This window comes from Pleurodeles waltl, chromosome 9 (genome assembly GCF_031143425.1).
Source record: "Pleurodeles waltl isolate 20211129_DDA chromosome 9, aPleWal1.hap1.20221129, whole genome shotgun sequence".
Taxonomy (NCBI): Eukaryota; Metazoa; Chordata; class Amphibia; order Caudata; family Salamandridae; genus Pleurodeles; species Pleurodeles waltl.
Genome location: NC_090448.1, coordinates 1,188,626,666 through 1,188,652,075, shown reverse-complemented (window position 1 = coordinate 1,188,652,075; position 25,410 = coordinate 1,188,626,666). Strand labels below are relative to the sequence as shown.

The 25,410-nt window shown below is 48.0% G+C and overlaps 1 protein-coding gene across 1 annotated transcript in view; it reads right to left on the bottom strand.

Moving 5' to 3' along the window:
• Positions 1 to 25,410, bottom strand: part of TTC6 (tetratricopeptide repeat domain 6) — a 475,627-nt gene that overhangs the window by 372,313 nt on the left and 77,904 nt on the right. The window contains exons 6-7 of the mRNA XM_069207716.1: positions 13,417 to 13,550; positions 9,463 to 9,672 (exon numbers count right to left, since the gene is read on the bottom strand). Coding sequence (XP_069063817.1) covers positions 9,463 to 9,672; positions 13,417 to 13,550 — 344 coding nt within the window. The remainder of the gene's footprint in view (positions 1 to 9,462; positions 9,673 to 13,416; positions 13,551 to 25,410) is intronic.

Here is a 25,410-nt window from a genome sequence, read left to right as displayed (position 1 = left end):
CACATTCTGGTATCATCCCACTCATCCTCTGCACCACACATTGTGGTATCATCCCATTCCTTCTCAGCACCACACATTCTGGTATCACCCCATTCCAACTCAGCACCACATATTCTGGTATCATCCCATTCCTCCTCTGCACCACACATTCTGGTATCATCCTATTCCTCCTCAGCACCACACATTCTGGTATCATCCCACTCCTCCTCAGCACCACACATTCTGGTACGAACGCTTTCCCCCCTCAGCACCACACATTCTGGTATCATCCCATTCTTCCTCTGCAACACAGATTCTGGTATCATCCCATTCCTCCTCAGCACCACACATTCTGGTATCATCCCATTCCTCCTCAGCACCACACATTCTGGTATCATCCCATTCCTCCTCCGCACCACACATTCTGGTATCATCCCACTCCTCCTCTGCACCACACATTCTGGTATCATCCCATTCCTCCTCAGCACCACACATTCTGGTATCACCCCATTCCTCCTCAGCACCACATATTCTGGTATCATCCCATTCGTCCTCTGCACCACACATTCTGGTACCAACGCTTCCCCCCTCAGCACCACACATTCTGGTATCATCCCATTCCTCCTCAGCACCACGCATTCTGGTATCATCCCACTCCTCCTCAGCACCACACATTCTGGTACGAACGCTTTCCCCCCTCAGCACCACACATTCTGGTATCATCCCATTCCTCCTCTGCAACACACATTCTGGTATCATCCCATTCCTCCTCAGCACCACACATTCTGGTATCATCCCACTCCTCCTCTGCACCACACATTCTGGTATCATCCCATTCCTCCTCAGCACCACACATTCTGGTATCATCCCATTCCTCCTCAGCACCACACATTGTGGTATCATCCCATTCCTCCTCCGCACCACACATTCTGGTATCACCCCATTCCTCCTCCGCACCACACACTCTGGTATTATCCCATTCCTCCTCTGCACCACACATTGTGGTATCACCCCATTCCTCCTCAGCACCACATATTCTGGTATCATCCCATTCCTCCTCAGCACCACATATTCGGGTATCATCCCATTCCTCCTCAGCACCACACATTCTGGTATCATCCCATTCCTCCTCTGCACCACACATTCTGTATCATCCCATTCCTCCTCAGCAGCACACATTCTAGTATCATCCCATTCCTCCTCGGCACCACACGTTCTGGTATCATCCCATTCCTCCTCAGCACCACACATTCTGTTATCATCCCATTCCTCCTCAGCAGCACACGTTCTGGTATCATCCCATTCCTCCTCAGCACCACACATTCTGGTACCATCCCATTCCTCCTCAGCACCACACATTCTCGTACCATCCCATTCCTCCTCAGCACCACACATTCTGGTACCATCCCATTCCTCCTCAGCACCACACATTCTGGTATCATCCCATTCCTCCACCGCACCACACACTCTGGTATTATCCCATTCCTCCTCTGCACCACACATTCTGGTATCACCCCATTCCTCCTCAGCACCACATATTCTGGTATCATCCCATTCCTCCTCAGCACCACACATTCTGGTACCATCCCATTCCTCCTCAGCACCACACAGTCTGGTATCATCCCATTCCTCCTCTGCACCACACATTCTGGTATCATCCCGTTACTCCTCTGCACCACACATTCTGGTACCAACGCTTTCCCCCCTCTGCAACACACATTCTGGTGTCACCCCATTCCTCCTCTGCACCACACATTCTGGTGTCACCCCATTCCTCCTCTGCACCACACATTGTGGTATCACCCCATTCCTCCTCTGCACCACACATTCTGGTATCATCCCATTCCTCCTCAGCACCAGATATTCTGGTATCATCCCATTCCTCCTCAGCACCACACATTCTGGTACCAACACTTCCCCCCTCAGCACCACACATTCTGGTATCATCCCATTCCTCCTCAGCACCACACATTCTGGTAATATCAAACTCCTCCTCAGCACCACACATTCTGGTACCAACGTTTTCCCCCCCTCAGCACCACACATTCTGGTATCATCCTATTCCTCCTCTGCACCACACATTCTGCTATCATCCCATTCCTCTTCAGCACCACACATTCTGGTATCATCCCACTCATCCTCTGCACCACACATTCTGGTATCATCGCACTCCTCCTCTGCACCACACATTCTGGTATCATCCCACTCCTCCTCAGCACCACACATTCTGGTACCAACGCTTTCCCTCCTCAGCACCACACATACTGGTATCATCCCATTCCTCCTCAGCACCACACATTCTGGTATCATCCCACTCCTCCTCTGCACCACACATTGTGATATCATCCCATACCTCCTCTGCACCACACATTCTGGTATCATCCCACTCATCCTCTGCACCACACATTCTGGTATCATCCCATTCCTCCTCAGCACCACACATTCTGGTATCACCCCATTCCTCCTCAGCACTACATATTCTGGTATCATCCCATTCCTCCTCTGCACCACACATTGTGGTACCAACGCTTCCACCCTCAGCACCACACATTCTGGTATCATCCCATTCCTCCTCTGCACCACACATTCTGGTATCATCCCATTCCTCCTCTGCACCACACATTCTGGTATCATCCCATTCCTCCTCAGCACCACACATTCTGGTTTCATCCCACTCCTCCTCTGCACCACACATTCTGGTATCATCCCATTCCTCCTCAGCACCACACATTCTGGTATCACCCCATTCCTCCTCAGCACCAGAAATTCTGGTATCATCCCATTCCTCCTCTGCACCACACATTCTGGTATCATCCCATTCCTCCTCAGCACCACACATTCTGGTATCATCCCATTCCTCCTCTGCACCACACATTCTGCTATCATCCCATTCCTCTTCAGCACCACACATTCTGGTATCATCCCACTCATCCTCTGCACCACACATTCTGGTATCATCGCACTCCTCCTCTGCACCACACATTCTGGTATCATCCCACTCCTCCTCAGCACCACACATTCTGGTACCAACGCTTTCCCTCCTCAGCACCACACATACTGGTATCATCCCATTCCTCCTCAGCACCACACATTCTGGTATCATCCCACTCCTCCTCTGCACCACACATTGTGATATCATCCCATTCCTCCTCTGCACCACACATTCTGGTAATATCCCACTCCTCCTCAGCACCACACATTCTGGTATCAACGCTTTCCCCCCTCAGCACACACATTCTGGTATCATCCCATTCCTCCTCAGCACCACACATTCTGGTATCATCCCACTCCTCCTCTGCACCACACATTCTGGTATCATCCCATTCCTCCTCAGCACCACACATTCTGGTATCATCCCATTCCTCCTCAGCACCACACATTCTGGTATCATCCCACTCCTCCTCTGCACCACACATTCTGGTATCATCCCATTCCTCCTCAGCACCACACATTCTGGTATCATCCCATTCCTCCTCAGCACCACACATTCTGGTAATATCCCACTCCTCCTCAGCACCACACATTCTGGTACCAACGCTTCCCCCCCCTCAGCACCACACATTCTGGTATCATCCCATTCCTCCTCTGCAACACACATTCTGGTATCATCCCATTCCTCCTCAGCACCACACATTCTGGTATCATCCCATTCCTCCTCTGCACCACACATTCTGGTATCATCCCATTCCTCCTCTGCACCACACATTCTGGTATCATCCCATTCCTCCTCAGCACTACACATTCTGGTATGATCCCACTCCTCATCAGCACCACACATTCTGGTACCAACGCTTTCCCCCCTCAGCACCACACATTCTGGTATCACCCCATTCCTCCTCACCACCACACATTCTGGTACGAACGCTTTCCCCCCTCAGCACCACACATTCTGGTATCATTCCATTCCTCCTCAGCACCACACATTCTGGTACACTCCCATTCCTCCTCAGCACCACACATTCTGGTATCATCCCATTCCTCCTCAGCACCACACATTCTGGTATCATCCCACTCATCCTCTGAACCACACATTCTGGTATCATCCCATTCCTCCTCAGCACCACACATTCTGGTATCATCCCACTCCTCCTCAGCACCACACATTCTGGTATCATCCCATTCCTCCTCAGCACCACACATTCTGGTAATATCCCACTCCTCCTCAGCACCACACATTCTGGTATCATCCCATTCCTCCTCAGCACCACACATTCTGGTATCATCTCATTCCTCCTCTGCACCACACATTCTGGTATCATCCCATTAGTCCTCAGCACCACACATTCTGGTATCATCCCACTCCTCCTCAGCACCACACATTCTGGTACCAACGCTTTCCCCCCTCAGCACCACACATTCTGGTATCATCCCATTCCTCCTCTGCAACACACATTCTGGTATCATCCCATTCCTCCTCAGCACCACACATTCTGGTATCATCTCATTCCTCCTCTGCACCACACATTCTGGTATCATCCCATTAGTCCTCAGCACCACACATTCTGGTATCATCCCACTCCTCCTCAGCACCACACATTCTGGTACCAACGCTTTCCCCCCTCAGCCCAACACATTCTGGTATCATCCCATTCCTCCTCAGCACCACACATTCTGGTATCATCCCACTCCTCTGCACCACACATTCTGGTATCATCCCACTCCTCCTCAGCACCACACATTCTGGTATCATCCCATTCCTCCTCTGCACCACACATTCTGGTACCAACGCTTTCCCCCCTCTGCAACACACATTCTGGTGTCACCCCATTCCTCATCTCCACCACACATTCTGGTATCACCCCATTCCTCCTCTGCACCACACATTCTGTTATCATCTCATTCCTCCTCATCACCACGCATTCTGGTATCATCCCATTCCTCTTCAGCACCACACATTCTGGTATCATCCCATTCCTCCTCATCACCACACATTCTGGTATCATCCCATTCCTCCTCAGCACCACACATTCTGGTATCATCCCACTCCTCCTCAGCACCACACATTCTGGTATCATCCCATTCCTCCTCAGCACCACACATTCTGGTACCAACGCTTCCCCCCTCAGCACCACACATTCTGGTATCATCCCATTCCTCCTCTGCACCACACATTCTGGTATCATCCCACTCCTCCTCAGCACCACACATTCTGGTACCAACGCTTTCCCCCCTCAGCACCACACATTCTGGTATCATCCCATTGCTCCTCAGCACCACACATTCTGGTATCATCCCAATCCTCCTCTGCACCACACATTCTGGTACCAACGCTTCCCCCCTCAGCACCACACATTCTGGTATCATCCCATTCCTCCTTAGCACCACACATTCTGGTATCATCCCATTCCTCCTCAGCACCACACATTCTGGTATCATCCCACTCCTCTGCACCATACATTCTGGTATCATCCCACTCCTCCTCAGCACCACACATTCTGGTATCATCCCATTCCTCCTCTGCACCACACATTCTGGTACCAACGCTTCCCCCCCTCTGCAACACACATTCTGGTGTCACCCCATTCCTCCTCTGCACCACACATTCTGGTATCACCCCATTCCTCCTCTGCTCCAACCATTCTGGTATCATCCCATTCCTCCTCATCACCACCCATTCTGGTATCATCCCATTCCTCCTCAGCACCACACATTCTGGTATCATCCCATTCCTCCTCATCACCACATATTCTGGTATCATCCCATTCCTCCTCAGCACCACACATTCTGGTATCATCCCACTCCTCCTCAGCACCACACATTCTGGTATCACCCCATTCCTCCTTAGCACCAGATATTCTGGTATCATCCCATTTCTCCTCTGCACCACACATTCTGGTACCAACGCTCCCCCCCCCTCAGCACCACACATTCTGGTAGCATCCCATTCCTCCTCAGCACCACACATTCTGGTACCAACGCTTTCCCCCCTCAGCACCACACATTCTGGTATCATCCCATTCCTCCTCTGCACCACACATTCTGGTATCATCCCACTCCTCCTCAGCACCACACATTCTGGTATCACCCCATTGCTCCTCTGCACCACACATTCTGGTATCATCCATTCCTCCTCAGCACCACACATTCTGGTATCACCCCATTCCTCCTCAGCACCAGATATTCTGGTATCATCCCATTCCTCCTCTGCACCACACATTCTGGTACCAACTCTTCCCCCCCTCAGCACCAGACATTCTGCTATCATCCCATTCCTCCTCAGCACCACACATTCTGGTAATATCCCACTCCTCCTCAGCACCACACATTCTGGTACCAACGCTTCCCCCCCTCAGCACCACACATTCTGGTATCATCCCATTCCTCCTCTGCAACACACATTCTGGTATCATCCCATTCCTCCTCAGCACCACACATTCTGGTATCATCCCATTCCTCCTCTGCACCACACATTCTGGTATCATCCCATTCCTCCTCTGCACCACACATTCTGGTATCATCCCATTCCTCCTCAGCACTACACATTCTGGTATGATCCCACTCCTCCTCAGCACCACACATTCTGGTACCAACGCTTTACCCCCTCAGCACCACACATTCTGGTATCATCCCATTCCTCCTCTGCACCACACATTCTGGTACCATCCCATTCCTCCTCAGCACCACACATTCTGGTATCATCCCATTCCTCCTCCGCACCACACATTCTGGTATCATCCCATTCCTCCTCCGCACTACACACTCTGGTATTATCCCATTCCTCCTCTGCACCACACATTCTGGTATCATCCCATTCCTCCTCTGCACCACACATTCTGTATCATCCCATTTCTCCTCAGCACCACACATTCTGTATCATCCCATTCCTCCTCAGCAGCACACATTCTGGTATGATCCCATTCCTCCTCGGCACCACACGTTCTGGTATCATCCCATTCCTCCTCAGCACCACACATTCTGGTATCATCCCATTCCTCCTCAGCACCGCACATTCTGGTACCATCCCATTCCTCCTCAGCACCACACATTCAGGTATCATCCCATTCCTCCTCAGCACCACACATTCTGGCACCAACGCTTTCCCCCCTCTGCAACACACATTCTGGTGTCACCCCATTCCTCCTCTTCACCACACATTCTGGTGTCACCCCATTCCTCCTCTGCACCACACATTCTGGTATCACCCCATTCCGCCTCAGCACCAGATATTCTGGTATCATCCCATTCCTCCTCAGCACCACACATTCTGGTACCAACACTTCCCCCCTCAGCACCACACATTCTGATATCATCCCATTCCTCCTCAGCACCACACATTCTGGTAATATCCCACTCCTCCTCAGCACCACACATTCTGGTACCAACGCTTTCCCCCCTCAGCACCACACATTCTGGTATCATCCCATTCCTCCTGTGCAACACACATTCTGGTATCATCCCATTCCTCCTCAGCACCACACATTCTGGTATCATCCCACTCCTCTGCACCACACATTCTGGTATCATCCCACTCCTCCTCAGCACCACACATTCTGGTAATATCCCATTCCTCCTCAGCACCACACATTCTGGTATCATCCCACTCCTCTGCACCACACATTCTGGTATCATCCCATTCCTCCTCTGCACCACACATTCTGGTATCATCCCACTCCTCCTCAGCACCACACATTCTGGTACCAACGCTTTCCCCCCTCAGCACCACACATTCTGTATCATCCGATTCCTCCTCAGCACCACACATTCTGGTATCATCCCACTCCTCCTCTGCACCACACATTCTGGTATCATCCCACTCCTCCTCAGCACCACACATTCTGGTACCAACGCTTTCCCCCCTCAGCACCACACATTCTGGTATCATCCCATTCCTCCTCAGCACCACACATTCTGGTAATATCCCACTCCTCCTCAGCACCACACATTCTGGTACGAACGCTTTCCCCCCTCAGCACCACACATTCTGGTATCATTCCTCCTCAGCACCACACATTCTGGTACCATCCCATTCCTACTCAGCACCACACATTCTGGTATCATCCCATTCCTCCTCAGCACCAGACATTCTGGTATCATCCCACTCCTCCTCAGCACCACACATTCTGGTATCACCCCATTCCTCCCCAGCACTACATATTCTGGTATCATCCCATTCCTCCTTTGCACCACACATTCTGGTACCAACGCTTCCCCCCTCAGCACCACGCATTCTGGTATCATCCCATTCCTCCTCTGCACCACACATTCTGGTATCATCCCATTCCTCCTCTGCACCACACATTCTGGTATCATCCCACTCCTCCTCAGCACCACACATTCTGGTACCAACACTTTCCCCCCTCAGCACCACACATTCTGGTATCATCCCATTCCTCCTCAGCACCACACATTCTGGTACCAATGCTTCCCCCCTCAGCACCACACATTCTGGTATCATCCCATTCCTCCTCTGCACCACACATTCTGGTATCATCCCACTCCTCCTCAGCACCACACATTCTGGTACCAACGCTTTCCCCCCTCAGCACCACACATTCTGGTATCATCCCATTGCTCCTCAGCACCACACATTCTGGTATCATCCCACTACTCCTCTGCACCACACATTCTGGTACCAACGCTTCCCCCCTCAGCACCACACATTCTGGTATCATCCCATTCCTCCTCAGCACCACACATTCTGGTATCATCCCACTCCTCCTCTGCACCACACATTCTGGTATCATCCCATTCCTCCTCTGCACCACACATTCTGGTACCAATGCTTTCCCCCTCAGCACCACACATTCTGGTATCATCCCATTCCTCCTCTGCACCACACATTCTGGTATCATCCCACTCCTCTACAGCACCATACATTCTGGTACCAACGCTTTACCCCCCTCAGCACCACACATTCTGGTATCATCCCATTCCTCCTCTGCACCACACTTTCTGGTACCATCCCACTCCTCCTCAGCACCACACATTCTGGTACCATCCCATTCCTCCTCTGCACCACACATTCTGGTATCACCCTATTCCTCCTCAGCACCACACATTCTGGTACCATCCCATTCCTCCTCAGCACCACACATTCTGGTATCATCCTAATACTCTTCAGCACCACACATTCTGGTACCAACGCTTCCCCCCCCCCAGCACCACACATTCTGGTATCATCCCATTCCTCCTCAGCACCACACATTCTGGTATCATCCCATTCCTCCTCTGCGCTACGTATTCTGGTACCAACGCTTTTCCCCCTCAGCACCATGTATTCTGGTGCCATCCCTTTTCCTTCTTGGCAAACATTATCATAGCCCCAGTAGCACCCAAAGCCTGCTGATCCTGTACACTCCTAATTGCATGGGCCGTTCCCCCGTAGTTGCCAGGTAAGGCCACATTCATGTTATAACACTTGGAAGTCTCTGCACAGAGTGGCGCTCCCGGGAATGTTGATTTATGATAAATGTACAGTGCTGTGCACAAATGCACTTTATGGCAACCAACAAACAGAAATTCTGGGAAAAGACTGTATCCTACCGGGAGGTTTCACAGGTGTCTGAAGGAGAAGGACCGTCTGAGGAGCACCTTTCATCTTGCTGTAGTGCCTGGAGTGCTGTCTCCACGTGCACACCAGGCCTTATCCGATCAATGGTGTGATGCACTCTGGAAGCGAGTTGGAGGGATAAGGGCAGGACATGACTGGGAGCAGATGTGCAGAAGTGGTGAATAGTGCCATGGCCAGACTCTCTGGAAGGAAACAGAAGAAACACAACCATCAGTGCTCATGTTGAAGGGTGTGTGTGTGTGTGTGTGTGTGGGTGTGTGTGTGTGTGTGTGTGTGTGTGTACAGCTGGAGGGATAACAGCAGCACATGCCTGGGAGCAGATGTGCAGAAGCAGTGACTCCAGACTCTGGAAGAAAACAGAAGAAACACAACCACAGAATTCACGTTGGTGTGTGTGTGTGTGTGTGTATACAGGTTGAGGGATAAGGGGAGCACATGGCTGGGAACAGATGTGCAGAAGGGGTGAATGGTGCCATGGCCAGACTCTCTGGAAGAAAACAGAACAAACACAACCATCAGTGCTCACGTTGAAGGGTGTGTGTGTGTGTGTGTGTGTGTGTGTGTGTTGTGCACGTGTGATTGTTCAGGTTAGCATGAGTACAGGCAAATGTGTCTAAGCGTATGTGTGTGTGCGTGTATGCAGGTGTGTCTATGTAGAGGTTAATCAGTGTATGACCAAGCGAAGGTCTGTGTGAGTGTACAGGTGAAGGGGAGTATGCATGAGCATGTGAACGTCTGTATGTGCATGTTAAAGTGTGGTTATGCGTGTACGTAGGAAGGTATGTTTTTACAAGTGAAAGTGTGCATGTGTGTACACAGGAGAAAGCATGTCTGTCAGCGTCTACACAGATGAAGGTGTATTTGTGTGTGTGCATAGCTCAAACTCTTTGTGTGGAATGTGTGTGTTGTGAATGATATGTATGTGTTCGTGTAAGTTAAAGTGTATGTGTGTGTATACAGGTGAAATTGTGTCAATGAGCATGTGCTTGTAATTCTGAAGGTGTTTTGTGTGTGAATGCATGTGTTGTAAAGGAGAGTTTACGTGTGTGTCTGAGACACAGAGTGTGTGTGCCGTGAATGCTGCGGATGGTGCCAAACTGTGGATAATTGTGAACTGAAGCAGAGATAACCATTAATATACGAAACTAACAATACATTTTTAGAATGAAGAGCAGGCAAAATTAGCAAAGTCCATAGAGATGTGTAGTGTTCTTTGTGGTATGAACTACAAAAGTCTTTAATGCATGTAGCATTCAGCAGCCTCTTGACCCCTTTCTTTATCAAAGGGCCGTCCTCAGGACCAGGAATCAGTTCATACTGGACTGAATGGAAAAAGAGTATGACCTCAAAGCAACTCTACAGTGCACTTAACTCTTTAGGCCAGCCCTCAGGAATGAGGAAAGAGGGTACCAATGAACCCCCACACACTCCCCTGCAGGGAGGTGGAGTAACTCACAGCAGCAAGTGCCTCTGCACGTTAAGTGCACACACCGACATTAGCAGACCTGTGATAGTCTTCAGGATTCACGCTGTGTTAATAGTGAGGATAGTGAGACGGAACAGTGTGACCTGTGATGATACAGTGTGATGTGTGAGAGTACTGAGTTACTGCTGCCACAGATGCAGTGTGATCTGTGAGAGTGGAGTTACTGCTGGTACCGATACAGTGTGATCTGTGAGGGTACAGAGTAACTGCTGATACAGTGTGATCTGTGAGAGTATAGTTACTGCTGATACAGACACAGTGTGATCTGTGAGGGTACAGAGTAACTGCTGCTACAGATGCAGTGTGATCTGTGAGAGTACAGGGTTACTGCTGATATATATACTGTGTGATCTGTGAGAGTACAGCGTTATTGCTGCTACAGATACAGTGTGATCTGTGAGAGTATAGGGTTACTGCTGATACAGACACAGTGTGATCTGTGAGAGTACAGAGTAACTGCTGCTACAGATGCAGTGTGATCTGTGAGAGTAGAGTTACTGCTGGTACAGATACAGTGTGATCTGTGAGAGTACAGGGTTACTGCTGATATATATACTGTGTGATCTGTGAGAGTACAGCGATATTGCTGCTACAGATACAGTGTGATCTGTGAGAGTACAGGGTTACTGCTGATACAGACAGTGTGATCTGTGAGAGTACAGAGTAACTGCTGCTACAGATGCAGTGTGATCTGTGAGAGTAGAGTTACTGCTGGTACAGATACAGTGTGATCTGTGAGAGTACAGGGTTACTGCTGATATATATACTGTGTGATCTGTGAGAGTACAGCGTTATTGCTGCTACAGATACAGTGTGATCTGTGAGAGTACAGGGTTACTGCTGATACAGATACAGTGTGATCTTTGAGGGTACAGAGTAACTGCTGCTACAGATGCAGTGGGATCTGTGAGAGTAGAGTTACTGCTGGTACCGATACAGTATGATCTGTGAGAGTAGAGTTACTGCTGGTACAGATACAGTGTGATCTGTGAGAGTACAGGGTTACTGCTGATACAGATACAGTGTGATCTGTGAGAGTACAGGGTTATTGCTGCTACAGATACAGTGTGATCTGTGAGAGTACAGGGTTACTGCTGATACAGATACAGTGTGATCTGTGAGGGTACAGAGTAACTGCTGCTACAGATGCAGTGTGATCTGTGAGAGTAGAGTTACTGCTGGTACCGATACAGTGTGATCTGTGAGGGTACAGAGTAACTGCTGCTACAGATACAGTGTGATCTGTGAGGGTACAGAGTAACTGCTGCTACAGATGCAGTGTGATCTGTGAGGGTACAGAGTAACTGCTGCTACAGATGCAGTGTGATTTGTGAGAGTAGAGTTACTGCTGGTACAGATACAGTGTGATCTGTGAGAGTACAGGGTTACTGCTGATATATATACTGTGTGATCTGTGAGAGTACAGCGTTATTGCTGATACAGACACAGTGTGATCTGTGAGAGTACAGAGTAACTTCTGCAACAGATACAGTGTGATCTGTGAGGGTACAGAGTTACTGCTGATACGTTGCCATCTGTGAAAGTATTGAGTTACTGCTGCTACAGATGCAGTGTGATCTGTGAGAGTACAGACTTTCTGCTGATACCTATACAGAGTGATCTGTGAGAGTAGAGTTACTGCTGATACAGATTGATCTGTGAGAGTACAGACTTACTGCTGATACCTATACAGAGTGATCTGTGAGAGTAGACTTACTGCTGATACAGATACATTGTGATCTGTGAGATTACAGCATTTCTGCCGATACCCATACAGTGTGATCTGCAAGAGTAGAGAGTTACTTCTGCCACAGATACAGTGCCATCTGTGAGAGTACAGAGTTACTGCTGATACTGATACAGTGTAATCTGTGAGAGTACTGAGTTACTGCTGCCACAGATACTGTGTGATCTGTGAAAATACAGAGTTACTGCTCATACAGTGTGATCTGTAAGAGTACAGCGTTTCTGCTGATACCTATACAGTGTGATCTGAGGGTACAGTTACTGCTGATACTGACACAGTGTGATCTGTGAGAATACATGGTTACTGCTGATACCTATACTGTGTGATCTGTGAGCGTACAGAGTTACGGCTGATATAAATACAGTGTGATCTGTGAGGGTACAGGGTTACTTCTGACACAGATATAGTGTGATCTGCGAGAGTAGAGTTACTTCTGCCACAGATACAGTGTGATCTGGAAAAGTACAGAGTTACTGCTGATAAAGTGTGATCTGTGAGAGTACATAGTTATGGCTGATATAGATACAGTGTGATCTGTGAGAGTACGGTTACTGCTGCCACGGATACAGTGTGACCTGTGACTGTACAGTGTGATCTGTGATTATTAAGTGTGATCTGTAATTGTCCCTCATGCTTCACAATTGTTCAGTTCATCCCACCCTCATAACCCAAGCAGATCTTGTAAAGACTCACTTGTTCCGTGGGATCCAGGTGGCCAGCAGAGCTGGTGGAGACTGACCCAGGATACACTTCGACACGGAGGCTCGTGGCACTTTGGTGATTGTTTGGGCTGTTCCTTTTACATGCAATATGTCTGAGTATGTGACCTGTAAAACAAGAATTTGTGAAATCAGTGAGGAAAATGTTACTTATTCTGTAAGCATCTGCTTGTGGCATGAAGTGCTCTAGATTCACCCGCCCTGCATACTCCTGCCATCTTCTCTTGGGCACGGATGATTGCAAGTTGTTTTTCTTCAAAGAAGTCATTTGTGTTGCAAGATGTGCTATTACTCCTCACTTATTGCGGAATGTCCATAAGCACTGACTCCATGTTATATTGATCTCGGAACAGCTGCTGAGAGTGTGTACGGCTTATCTCATGAGTGCAGCGTGGTGCACAGTGCGCAGAGTTATCTAGTTAACAATAGAGAAAAGATCTGTAGTTAATACAGGCTTTGGCGGGGGGGCTGGAAGCATTTGAATCTACAGCACTACATGCTGAGGACCGATGCTTATACGGTGAGTAACATATTCTGCTTATATTATGTGTGGCTTTAGATGCACATACTCCGTACAGATTGAAGAGTCGCACCCTTGTAAAGCGGTGGAACGGGAACAAAGGGCCCGATTTAGATGGGATACTTCATCACATACATGACAGATATCCTGTCCACCCGATTACAAGGGCCATACAATATAATGCACTTACAATACACTGGACAGGATATCCAGCACATTTGTGACAGAGTATTCCATCCGCCAAACACTAAATCAAGCCCAAAGTCCTTAAGACTGTCCGGCCAGCCATAGGACGTTGGTGGACCAGGATGTCCTTATAACAGTGTTTGGTAAACATGCGGGTGGGGGACTAGGTGGCCGTGTATCACAATGGCTTAGAAAGACATTGTGGACCCGTTTGTACAGGTGGAGTGCACCCTTCGTGGTAGAGGTAGAAGATCTGGATGCACTTGACTGTCCACTTAGTAAACCAGTCTCAGAGAAGCTATGGGCTTTGAAAGGGTTAATGAAGGCGGCAACAAACCAGTTAGACTTACGAAAGGGGTTGCTCCTGTAGATGTAATAAGAGCGCTCTTGTGACATCTAGGAGATGAGTTGGGCTGCAAAAAGAAGAACGGGTCCTCTATAGTTTGGTCAAGGTTGAAGGGCGAGACCACCATGAGTATAAGTTTTGGATTGGTTCTCAGAACAATTCTAACTTTGTGAACCTGAGTGGAGGGTTCTTGTAAGTGAGTGCTTGAGGTTCACTAATGTATCTGAGGGAAGTAATGGCTCCAAGGAAAGCAACTGTCCAGGAAAAGACCTAGAGGGGTATGGGTGTGAAGGTTCAAAGGTTGATCCCATGAGCAGGACATATGACCCACTTGAGACCCTCAACGAAAGCCAAGGTAACTAGAATTCTAAAAAGGGAAGTATATTTCCTGGTCTACATATAGGCCGCACCACCAGCTAACTAGGCGAGCCCTGACTTCTGCAGATGTAACAGGTAGCAGATGATGTCCTGGACCTTAGGCTTAAAAGGGTGTAAATGTTTGAAGATGACGTACAGAACAAATCTTTTCCACTTTGAAGCACACATAACAGTGAGGTGGGACCTCACATTTTGCATAAAATTGTTGCACATTCTTGGGAAAGGTTAAAGTAGCCAAAATCGAAGACCTGTGGTGCAAGATTGCAAGGTTGAGCTGCCTGTGATCGAGTCTGATGTGGCTTGACTCTTTATGAGAATATCCAACCTCAGTCAGTACTTCTTGTGGGGGCTGTTGAACATCTCCAGGAGCAGCAAGCACCAGGGTTGTCTGGCTCAGGGAGGAGCCACCTGGTTGAGTGTCAATGACATTTATCTCGTCTTCCTCACCATGTCGTGGAGGAGTTGGAAGAGGCAGGAAAGCAAAGGTGAAGATCCTTGATCAATTCATCCATAGTGCATTGCCCAGGGACTGTGGTTAGTGATGCTAGTGTGACGGTACAGTGTGATCTGTGATGATACAGTCTGTTGTGTGACGGTATAAGGTTACTGTTGATGCAGACACCATGTGATATGTAACAGTATAGAGTTACTACTGATACAGATACTGTATATGTGGGTTCCTTGAGGCGAAGTTTGGGCATTTTGCTTTTTCGAGGGTGGCGAACAGGTCTATTTGCAAGGTACCAGAGTGTTGGAAGTATCTTTGTAAGACTCACAGGTGGAGTTCCCACTCATGGATATGTTGAAGTGTGTTGCTGACCAGGTCTGCTAAGTTTTTGTGCACCCTGGGGAGGTGTTCTGCTACGAAGTGTATGTCATGGTGTATCCCACTATACCAAACCGCCTGTGCTAGCCCAGAAGGCGGCTTTCAGGGCTGGCTGTGTGATTAGTAGCTCCAGGCAGCTGATGTCACGGACCATGCCCTGCCAGGGCAACACTCCTTGATACATCATGTCGTCGGGCTTCACCCGCTAGCCTGTGAAAGAGGCGTCGTTGGTGATGGTCATTTGTAAAATGGGGTCTGTCAAAGACATACAAGTTACTTACCTTCGGTAACAAAATGAAAAAATCTCCGGATCCAGTCTGACGCCTGGGGGAAAATTCTAAGGTAAGGAATCTGCAACTAGAAGTCTCTCTCAGATCTGCTGGGTAACAAGTCGTTGCTGCTCCACCAGTGCTGAGAGCAGTGAAAGCTGGCCTTTGTCAACGCTAGATCTTCTTCTGCTTGTGACCACTGTTGCGCAAGGCAATCTCGTCGAAGGTGCATATGAAGTCTGGTTGACTGTGAGCTGATGATTGAGCTGAAGAAAAGCCAGCAGCTGCTGGAATGTCAGGACTCTGCTGGTTTGGGTAGACTTTACCCATGAGCAGGAAGGGTTGGGTCGGTTGAAGTTGTAAGTGGAACATGGTGGTATTTATGGTGAATCCGCGGCTGTGAAGCAGGGCGACAGCTGCCTGGGGGTGGGTGAGGAGCTACTGACTGCCTTCGCTCATGGTCACCCAGTTGTCAAGGTAGGGGAGGACACCAGGGCCCCCTCCTTTCCAGGTGGGTGGCCACCACTGCGAGGCACTTCATGAACGCTGATGAAGCCATAGTAACCCTAAAAAGAAGTACTTTGAATTGGTAGTGATGTACAATTAGAACAAAACAAACAAACCGCTGAAGGGAAGGGACACTGTGTATGTGAGAGTAGGCATCTTTGAGGTCGAGCACCATTATGTAATCACTTTGTCATAGCAGAGGAGAACATCCAGCATGGTATTCATGTGGAAATGCTCTATAAGGATGAATATTTTGAGGTCTAAGACAGGCCTGAGTGAGCCATCCTTCTTGAAGAAGAGAAAGTTCAGATGGGGACCCTCTCTATTGCACTTTTCAAGGAAGCAACTGGATGCCATCCTCGCAGAGCTGGTCTCTGCACTAGTAATGGCCCCAAAGAAATCTACCATCCACTATTTACTCCCTCCTTAGCCTGTAGTCCTCTGGCAGGTGTTTGACCAATTCCTGCATTTCCTCCCACTGGAACGTATCGTATCTGGAGAAGAGACCGCCAGAACTCTGTCTGCCAGCGAGTGACTGCTGCGACTGCTATACTTGTGCCCACATCAGTCTTCTTGCTTTCTTTATCAGGCAGTGGGACATGGCCTGCAGCTTAGGCAGAGACCCTTCCACAGACTGTAGGGACCACCAAGGAGACAGGGGGAACTGGGCTTCTGGTGTAGATTGGGTCGCTAGGTAAGGGTTTATATTTTTCTTGGCCCTTGACCGGCTCCTTAAAACTGTCAGATTTGAGCATCAGCAGGAGCTGCACAGTCCGCTCTGATTGGAACAGCATTTCCAGAAGGAAGTCCTCTTCCACTTGTTTGACATGCACAACAACCCCGTAAAAAGCTGCAGCCCTCTTTATCACCTCGCAATAGGAAGTGTCATTGTACTGGGGGCGGGCGGGCCCTGATTATGTAATGGGCTAAGTTGGGGTCGCCCGGTGAGTCACAGTTATAATCATCCCAGGGGTTGGCCATAGGTCTAAGGCTGATCATTTCGATCAACAGGATCTGGGTAGGGAAAGGTGCCCGAGGACCCGGCAGGTGGAGCTAGTGGAGGCAGCACAGTGGTGTAATCATTGTGGTGGAGATGAAGTTGGTGGAAGGAGTGGAGGGGAAGAGAAGGGACATAAGCGTTTGAGCTGGTGCCCCTGTACCTGTGTTGCTATAGCGCTGGTTTGGAAAGGACCTCTAAAAACAGTTCTCCTTCAAAGACAAGGCATCTTTTGCAAGGCTGATGGCTTCAGCAGAGGTGTTTTGCTAAAACCTTCCCAGTGACATGTCGAACAGATGCTTGGAGTGAGTCTTGCAGTCGGTTGGCATACTTACTACCCAGAGCATGGTGTTCGCACAAGGGCTGCTGGTCATTGGTGCCAGCCCGGTACCCTCCTCCTTGTTGTCAGAGGCGCTCACAGAAGTGGTCTCTGGAGTGGGCAATGCCTGAGCTGCCAGGACGGACGGACCAGCCTCAGCAGCTTCGTCAGCACTGAAGGGGTCTTCTGCTCCGAAGAGGTCTAGGGTCTCAGCGGATGACTGTTGGTGAATCTTGCAATGTGTCCAAAACATTTCCCTTGGGTGCCTGGGAGTCTTCTTCCAGTGGAAGGTGAAGCAGGACTTGCAGGATGCATCATCGTGGTCAGGAGAAAGACACACGCTACAGATGCTGTGATAATCCTATCATGGGTATTTAGATTTGTACTGTGGCCACTGTTGAAATGTTATCTATTCTGTAACCCCTTTCAGGTCTGCATGCTCTGGAGCAGATGTCCAAACAACGATGTATGGTCCCAGAAAGATGTAGAAAAGCCCTCGTCATCCAGGACGTTGAGATATTGTCATCAGTCCTATACGAGTGTCTATTGACAAAGCACAAGGAAAGGTAACCAAAGAACGAGCTGGGTCTTCTGACCCCTTGGTGTCGAAATGTGACGCTGAAAAACATACTGATAGCATGTAGAACTCAGAGTTCTTTCTGTGTACATGTGAAACGAAGGACGCTGATAATAGAAAAAACAATCTAACATGGAATCAGTGCCCATGGGCATCCACCACTAAGGGAGGAACCACAGCACATCTTAGGACTAAAAAGAGTTATTTGAAGAAAAACAACTCAAAAACGTTTGAGGCCAACAGTAGATGGCAGGAGTATGCAGAGCCACACAAGCTAAGAACATGACTTTAGGGACCACCTGCAACATGAGCCATCTTTGTTTATGGAATGCTGGCATGGCTTGAGAAGCACATAAATAAAGGGAGTTATTGAAAACATTCCAGGAAACAAAACAGACCAGAAGGACACTCGACACAAAAACAGTGACGGGTAAACAAAACTAGTAAAGCTTGGCATGCAAAGGCATCCGAATAAGGTGGAAGCCCTTAGCCTACGAGAAAGGCAGCTAGAAGCCCCTGCAATGTGGAGGCAGAAACCAGACCCCTAATGGCACATTTTGCACACTACAGGCACATGCAAGGAGTAACTGTACCTGGATCTGCGGCTGTCAGGATGCATCAGACGTAACTAGCACCAACAAGAAGGAACCCCAGGCAGATGTTGATCATGTACATACATGAATAGCCCTGAACCATTACAGGGGTGTACAGGGCGTGAGACATGGCACCTAAAACATATGAAGCTTGAAGTCACTTGTGAGCCAGGGGTTCATCAGCAGAAAATGAGGAGACCTCAATGGTGCAACTCCTGGGTGAATGTTGTATTTGGAACCACTGCTGCTAAAAGGTCTATCTCAGAACAAGTCCTTTTATACAGTGCAACACCCAACCCCTGTGGAGAGCTCATCGGATGAAGTATGTTATAAAGCAGTCTCCACTGCCCCCAGGGAGCGCCCACCCAATCGGAGGGGCTTATTTACAAGCACCCTGCGCCGCGGGTGTATCACTTTTTATACAGGAAGAAGTGGTAGACCAGTGGTGCAAGGGGCTTGTAAATAAGCCGCTAATTCTAGAAGCATCTAGGCTAGAGTTTACCACTTTGAGTAAAAAGGTGGTTCAACAATCTGATATGAAAATAAAGTACTGGTATGAGTTTTAACCTACGAAGAAGAGCAAAGTTCATTAATGGTAAAGAAAATGTTAGTGAAAAATTAAAATTCGACTAGTAGAGGTGTATCAATTTGACATATTTTGCACTTTACAAAGTTGCAAAGATTTCAAACTTAACACATCATCTCATGACACAAAAGACAGCAGCAAAAGAGGCTTTGCAGCAGAATTCTCTTACTGCAAATAGGTGCTTGTAGCAGTTTTTTCCAAATAAAACTTATTTAAACTATGTTTATTTCAGTCTCCCTATCATCTTCCACAAAATGGTCCCCACAGCAGACAGCCTCTACATGTCCAATTCGGAGATGTTGGAAATAGAAAGAATTATAAGACTAAATATTTTGTAAAAATAAATGAAAGGGGAGAAGTAAGGGGATAAAAATAAGGGTTGTGTTAGGTCTTTTTTCTATATCTACTGTGACTGAGAAAGGAAAGAAGATGTGAAAGGGAATGGCAGGAGGGGACAGCCACAGAAGATGGAATGAAAAGAGGACAAGGTAAGTGCACAAAACAGAGGGGCGAGAAGAGGTGGAAGGGATCTGGTTGGCACAAACAAAAACAGGGAGTGAGCGGGGCAAGAGCCTTACTGGTGTCAGAGAGGGTGGGGAATGGAGGGGTGTAATCGGTGGGAGATGAAAGCAGAAAGTAAGGAGGGTGCAGGAGGGCCAGTTTGTCATTACACTGAACATGCTTTTTGGGGAAAGGTTGAAAACCTTCCTTCTTGCTTCCTTTTCAGCTGCACTGACAGCCCTTTGCTGGCATGAACGAAGGAAACGTTACTTGACACACTGCTTCACCATCAAAGACGCCTTCACTGAAACTGAACTTTCCCATACTGCTTGTAGATTTCACAGCACTTTTACTAAGAAAAACCCCATTTGTCTTTTGTTTTTAATCCAATGCTTTATCTAGAGGCATGTTCCCTTCGCATTTCTCTTTTAACCTGAGGCCCTTAACCTTGAAAAGAAGAGTTTGGGGGCTGCAGGTAAGCTAACTAGAGAGGAAACCTTCAGCATCATTCATAATATAAGCCAGTGAGGCTGACGCTTTATTTCATCGCTGTAGGAAATCGACTTTCCGCGTGGGTCTCCTATGTTTTAGTTCAAGATTGCGAGGCAGCACAAGCTGTCTTGTTGTGAAAGACATATTGTGGGCTGACCAAAAACTTACTTGGGTTTGCAGCCTGCCCATTGCTTCCCACTAGTTAGTTTTACTGCCAATTTTATTTGCTTGCTTTCTATTGGATGGCTTTCCTTGTGACAGCAAGTCAATCTTTTGTTTGTCTCTCCTGCGTAGCATAGGCCTCTTCACCATCTCTTTCACTGGCTCAGTTCTATGCTTCCTTTAGCTGCGTTTTATTTAAGCACTCCATGAGAGTGCATGTGTTTTTCAGCTTCCTTCCTCGTGATTTTCTTCCCTCTCCTCCACATTGCTTTTTCTTGCTCCTTTGTTTCTCTTTCCTCATAGGCACTTACGTCGCTCTCTATCAATCAATCAATCAATCAGTCAATCAAACAGGATTTGTGAAACGCGACTAATGACCCTCCCACACTCCACATTGCTCTCTTTCGCCAGCGTGTTGCTCTAATTGCCCTGCGTTCTCTGCCATGTGTTGCTTCTCTCCCTAGTCCGGGAGAACAGAAATATATGCTTTCAGCCTGTTCTCCATTGACACCCAAGATGAAGTCACCAAAAGAGTTTAGGTGGGACCAGCCTTGGAATTGCGTAGTGTAGTGAAATATGTGTTTTTGACCACTGACTTTGTGTTGCACCACTTTGCATTTGGATTAGCTGTCTATTGTTCACCAGTTGCAGACTACATTTTGTATTCAGTTTAGCTGCCTATTGACTTTATCGTAGCATTAGACACTGCCATGTTTTATCAGCTCATACTTTTCCACATTGTAAACTGTGCTTGTTTTCGTGCTTTTTCTCACCAAGGCCTTTGGTTGATAAGGATGAACTCAGATGAAAGGGAATGGCCTTGTTTTGATTTGACACCTTGGGAGTGTGGCCAAACCCCAACGTGTTATTTTCAAAACAGACATAAACTAGCCAGCATATTTGAATTACGAAATGAGGGATTTTTTTTCCAGAAAGCTCCTTTTGGATTTTTAAGATATAAAAAGAACCAGTGAGAGAGTGAGTGTCCTCAATCAGGATTCTTGACGTTGGATAACTGATATCTGTCCAGTGAGGGTGGAAATCTCTTTCTCGCAGTCCAACAGGGTCATTGTCTTGCTGGCATGAGAAAGATGAAGAGCTTGGCAGGCCCTACGGTGATGAATTTTTACTTCATTATTTGCTTTGCAGTATAATATAATATAAATACATATATTTGCTGTGTACATTGCAGTGAAGAATCATTTTAGTATATTTTCCTTTCATTGCTGTGACTATTTTTAAACATGTGCTTTCAACATGCTAATCTCCTTTTAGGAACCTCGTGGTGAAATAATAATAAATGTCTTCTTTGAACTGAGAAGTGCATTCCAGAGATTTTCGTCAGCTTGGTCATTAGTGAAAGCAAAATATATGGCAAGAAATCAGTGTATGTGCCCTTAACGAGGGCAGCACACTTTTTGAACACTACTAATATAACCTTTTAAAAGCTCTGACATGACCACTCAGCAGGGCTCCTGCCGTAATAGAGAGACTGTTGTAGAGTGTGGTGAATCACAATAAGGGCATCTCTCTCCTCTGCCAGGTGTTGATCAGGGCAAAGCCACAACCCTGATCCTACTTGACCTGTCGGTGGCTTTTGATACAGTCTCACATAATCGGTTGATCAGGAATCTCCATCATATTGTTCTTCATTCTAAAGCCTAACAGTGGCTTTAATCGTTCTTAAAGACTAGAACTCACACAGCCCAGCTGAGCACGATCGGATCAGATCCTATCTATCCCAATGCGGAGTCCCTCAGGCTCTTCCCTGAGTCTGACTCTTTTGAACCCAAATGTTTCCTTCCTAGCAGAAATTGTAAGGAAATGGGGCTTTAAGATCTGCTTATACGGGGATGATACTCAGTTGGTTATCTCCAAGGGGAGAAAACAAGAACAACTCAAAGCAATCTGATCAACTGCCTCTCAGAAGTTGAAGATTGGATAACAGAGCATTGCCTTAAACTTAACACTGAGAAAGCAGACATCCTACTATTCGGTGGTGCCCATCAAATATGGGATTCATCCTGGTGGCATACTTCTCTGGGAGAAGCACCAATTCCCAAGAAATCGACAAAAAGTTTTGTAGTCATCATTTATAACTCACTCTCAATGCAGGAACAAGTTACTGGCACCATCCGAGAATGCTATGGCACCCTTAACCTACTGAAACTGCTGTTCTGGTGGCTACCGGTTGACTGGCGTAAAATGATAGTTCAGGCATTGATAACCAGCAGACTGGATTATGGTAATGCCCTGCATGTGGGCATGGAGGACTATCCTTTTACTAGAGTCCAGGTAATCCAGAACGTGCCTCCCAAGCTGATCTGTAATACGGACAGATACAGCTCAGCTTGAGCCTGACTGGCTGCCAGTAAGGAAAGTAGCCAACTTTAAGCTTCCTTGTCATACACACAGCTCACTATGTGATACCGGGCCTGAAATTCTTCAAAACAACATGGAATTTTACATACGCAATCTGAGATCACAAAAGCTGACGCTCACCAAGGAAAAGAGATAATAATAAAGTTACCACAAGTGGCCGCTCTTTTTTCTTATCTGGAGCGGCCCATTGGAATGCCCTTCCTTTACACCCTCGTCTAACCGAGAACCACCCATGGTTCCCGGTCATATGACGGCTGAACGTCTGACGAGGAGGAAAAACTTGGCTTTTTAAAGGTTAAGTCACTCCTAGCAGTTTAGTCTTAAATTCCGGTAAGTCGTCACAATGGAAAATACTGGGAGCTTCCTAAGCGTCGCGATATCCCTTAGGGGATGAGTGTCGCACTAAATACAAACTATTAAAACACAAAAGGAGAGCACTGGGAGTGTTGCTAACCCACACCACCTCCCAAGAGAAATCTATATAATCACTAAAGGTGTGGGGTAGTAGAGGCTGAGGGTAGGATTGAGTCAGTGTTCCCTCAGTAGGCGGTGTCAGTTAGGTTGCCTTAGGCTCTAAAACGGGGAAGGCATAGTTGGAAAGTGTCCCAGCAAAGGGGTGCTATGTTGTCCTACAGGGAGAGAGGGGAGTTCCCTTACGGACTAGGTGGTCTCACACACATAATAGTGTCTTGCTTCATCATTTGACCACCTAGCCCCACCCAAGTAAGATGATACTACTTGGGCGCACTCGACCTCTTGGTTAAAGGAACCAGAGGAAGTGCTGAAATTAGACTGACTGGATAATTACAGAGATCCAGAGGGGGTGAAAATAAAATTACCAAGCATGTCACCAGTTGCTACTACTAGTTTTAATGGGGGTGCATGTTGGTAAGGCTAAGAACAGGGGGGGAGGCTCATTCGAGGATAATGTCTCTTAGAGTCTAAAAAGAAATACGTATGACCAACATGTTTCTGCCCTCACTAGGTGCTGGTAGGTCACGGGCATTCGTCAGGGTCGGAGCACAAGCAGTAAGTGAAGTGCTCAAAGTGAATAATGAATGGCCTACCTGAACAAGTAGTTCACGGTGTGGTAGGTCTATAATAGCTGATAGATAAACCACAAATTAATAAGGGTGAAAAAAGTGACACACCACTGCACACAACACAGCAACAAGTGACAGTGTATGGAAAAATTCACTCACACACACATGCATTAGTGACTTACCCCGGAGTCGGGGGCGGATTGCCTCTGGTCTGGCTAGTGCCGGGGGGGGTTTCCCTTGTAGTCACACTCTGAGGAGATTGATGGTTTAACGGGGGGAGAAAAGGAATAAAGCGAAGACAAACAGAACAACAAGAGAGAAGGAGGCAAAAGGAGGGAAAAAGGAGAAGAAAGAAGGAACAAAAGAGAAGACAAAAGAAAAAGAAAAAAGGAGAAAAGAGAAGAAACAATAAAAAAAGAAAAGAGAGACAGGGGGAGGAAAGGGAGAAAGGAAAAAGGGGGAGAAAGGAAAAAGGGGGAGAAAGAAAAGGAGACAAAACTTGGGAAAAGTAAAGAAAGGGAAAAAGACATAAGATGAAAAGGGGTGGGGAGAAAGAGAAGAAGAAGAGAAAGAGGAGAACAAAAGGAGAGCCAGGGCGAGAAGGAAATGAAGGCCACTGGAGAGAGGAAGTCAAAGGGGCTGTTGGCCAGAGAGGGAGAAATCCAAAGGGCCAAGGAGGCCCAAACTTACCACTCCAAAGGGAATACCGAGGGGGGTACCTACATGCCGGAGCCAGGCCGCTCTGGTACTGAATGGAGGGCTGGCCTGGTACTTATGGTGGACACAGGCAATCGGTGCAAGGCTGGGGGCGGCAGACAATCAACGTAGGAAATGTAAAACAGGTGTGCCTGGCGTCATTGTACGGCAAGCGTCCCGAGTTGTGGGAAGCTTCAGGAACACCTGTTCACCGGGCGCGCCCTCTGAGGGGGTTGCGCCGGGCCGGGCACCTAGAGTGAACGTGTTGGGCCCGGTGGGGCGCGACCAGCCGCGGGACCCATGGGAAATGGAGTCCCGCGGGGTGGGGCCACGCCTGAAGTGAGTGTAGCTCCGGGAGGCGCTCCACCCACGTCGCAACTGGCGTACGTGGAGGAGCGCCCAACGATGACGTGCCGCGGCTAGTGCTATGGACCGCGGGACTCTGGGAAAGAGAGTCCCGCGGAATGAGCCCGGCGAAGGGGTGGGAACAAAAGGGGAAAAGCTAAGCGGCGGAAAAAGGAGAAAAAGGGAGGAGGGGGGGGGGGGGGAAAGGGTTGAATACAAGAAAAGGGCGGGGATGATGAGGGA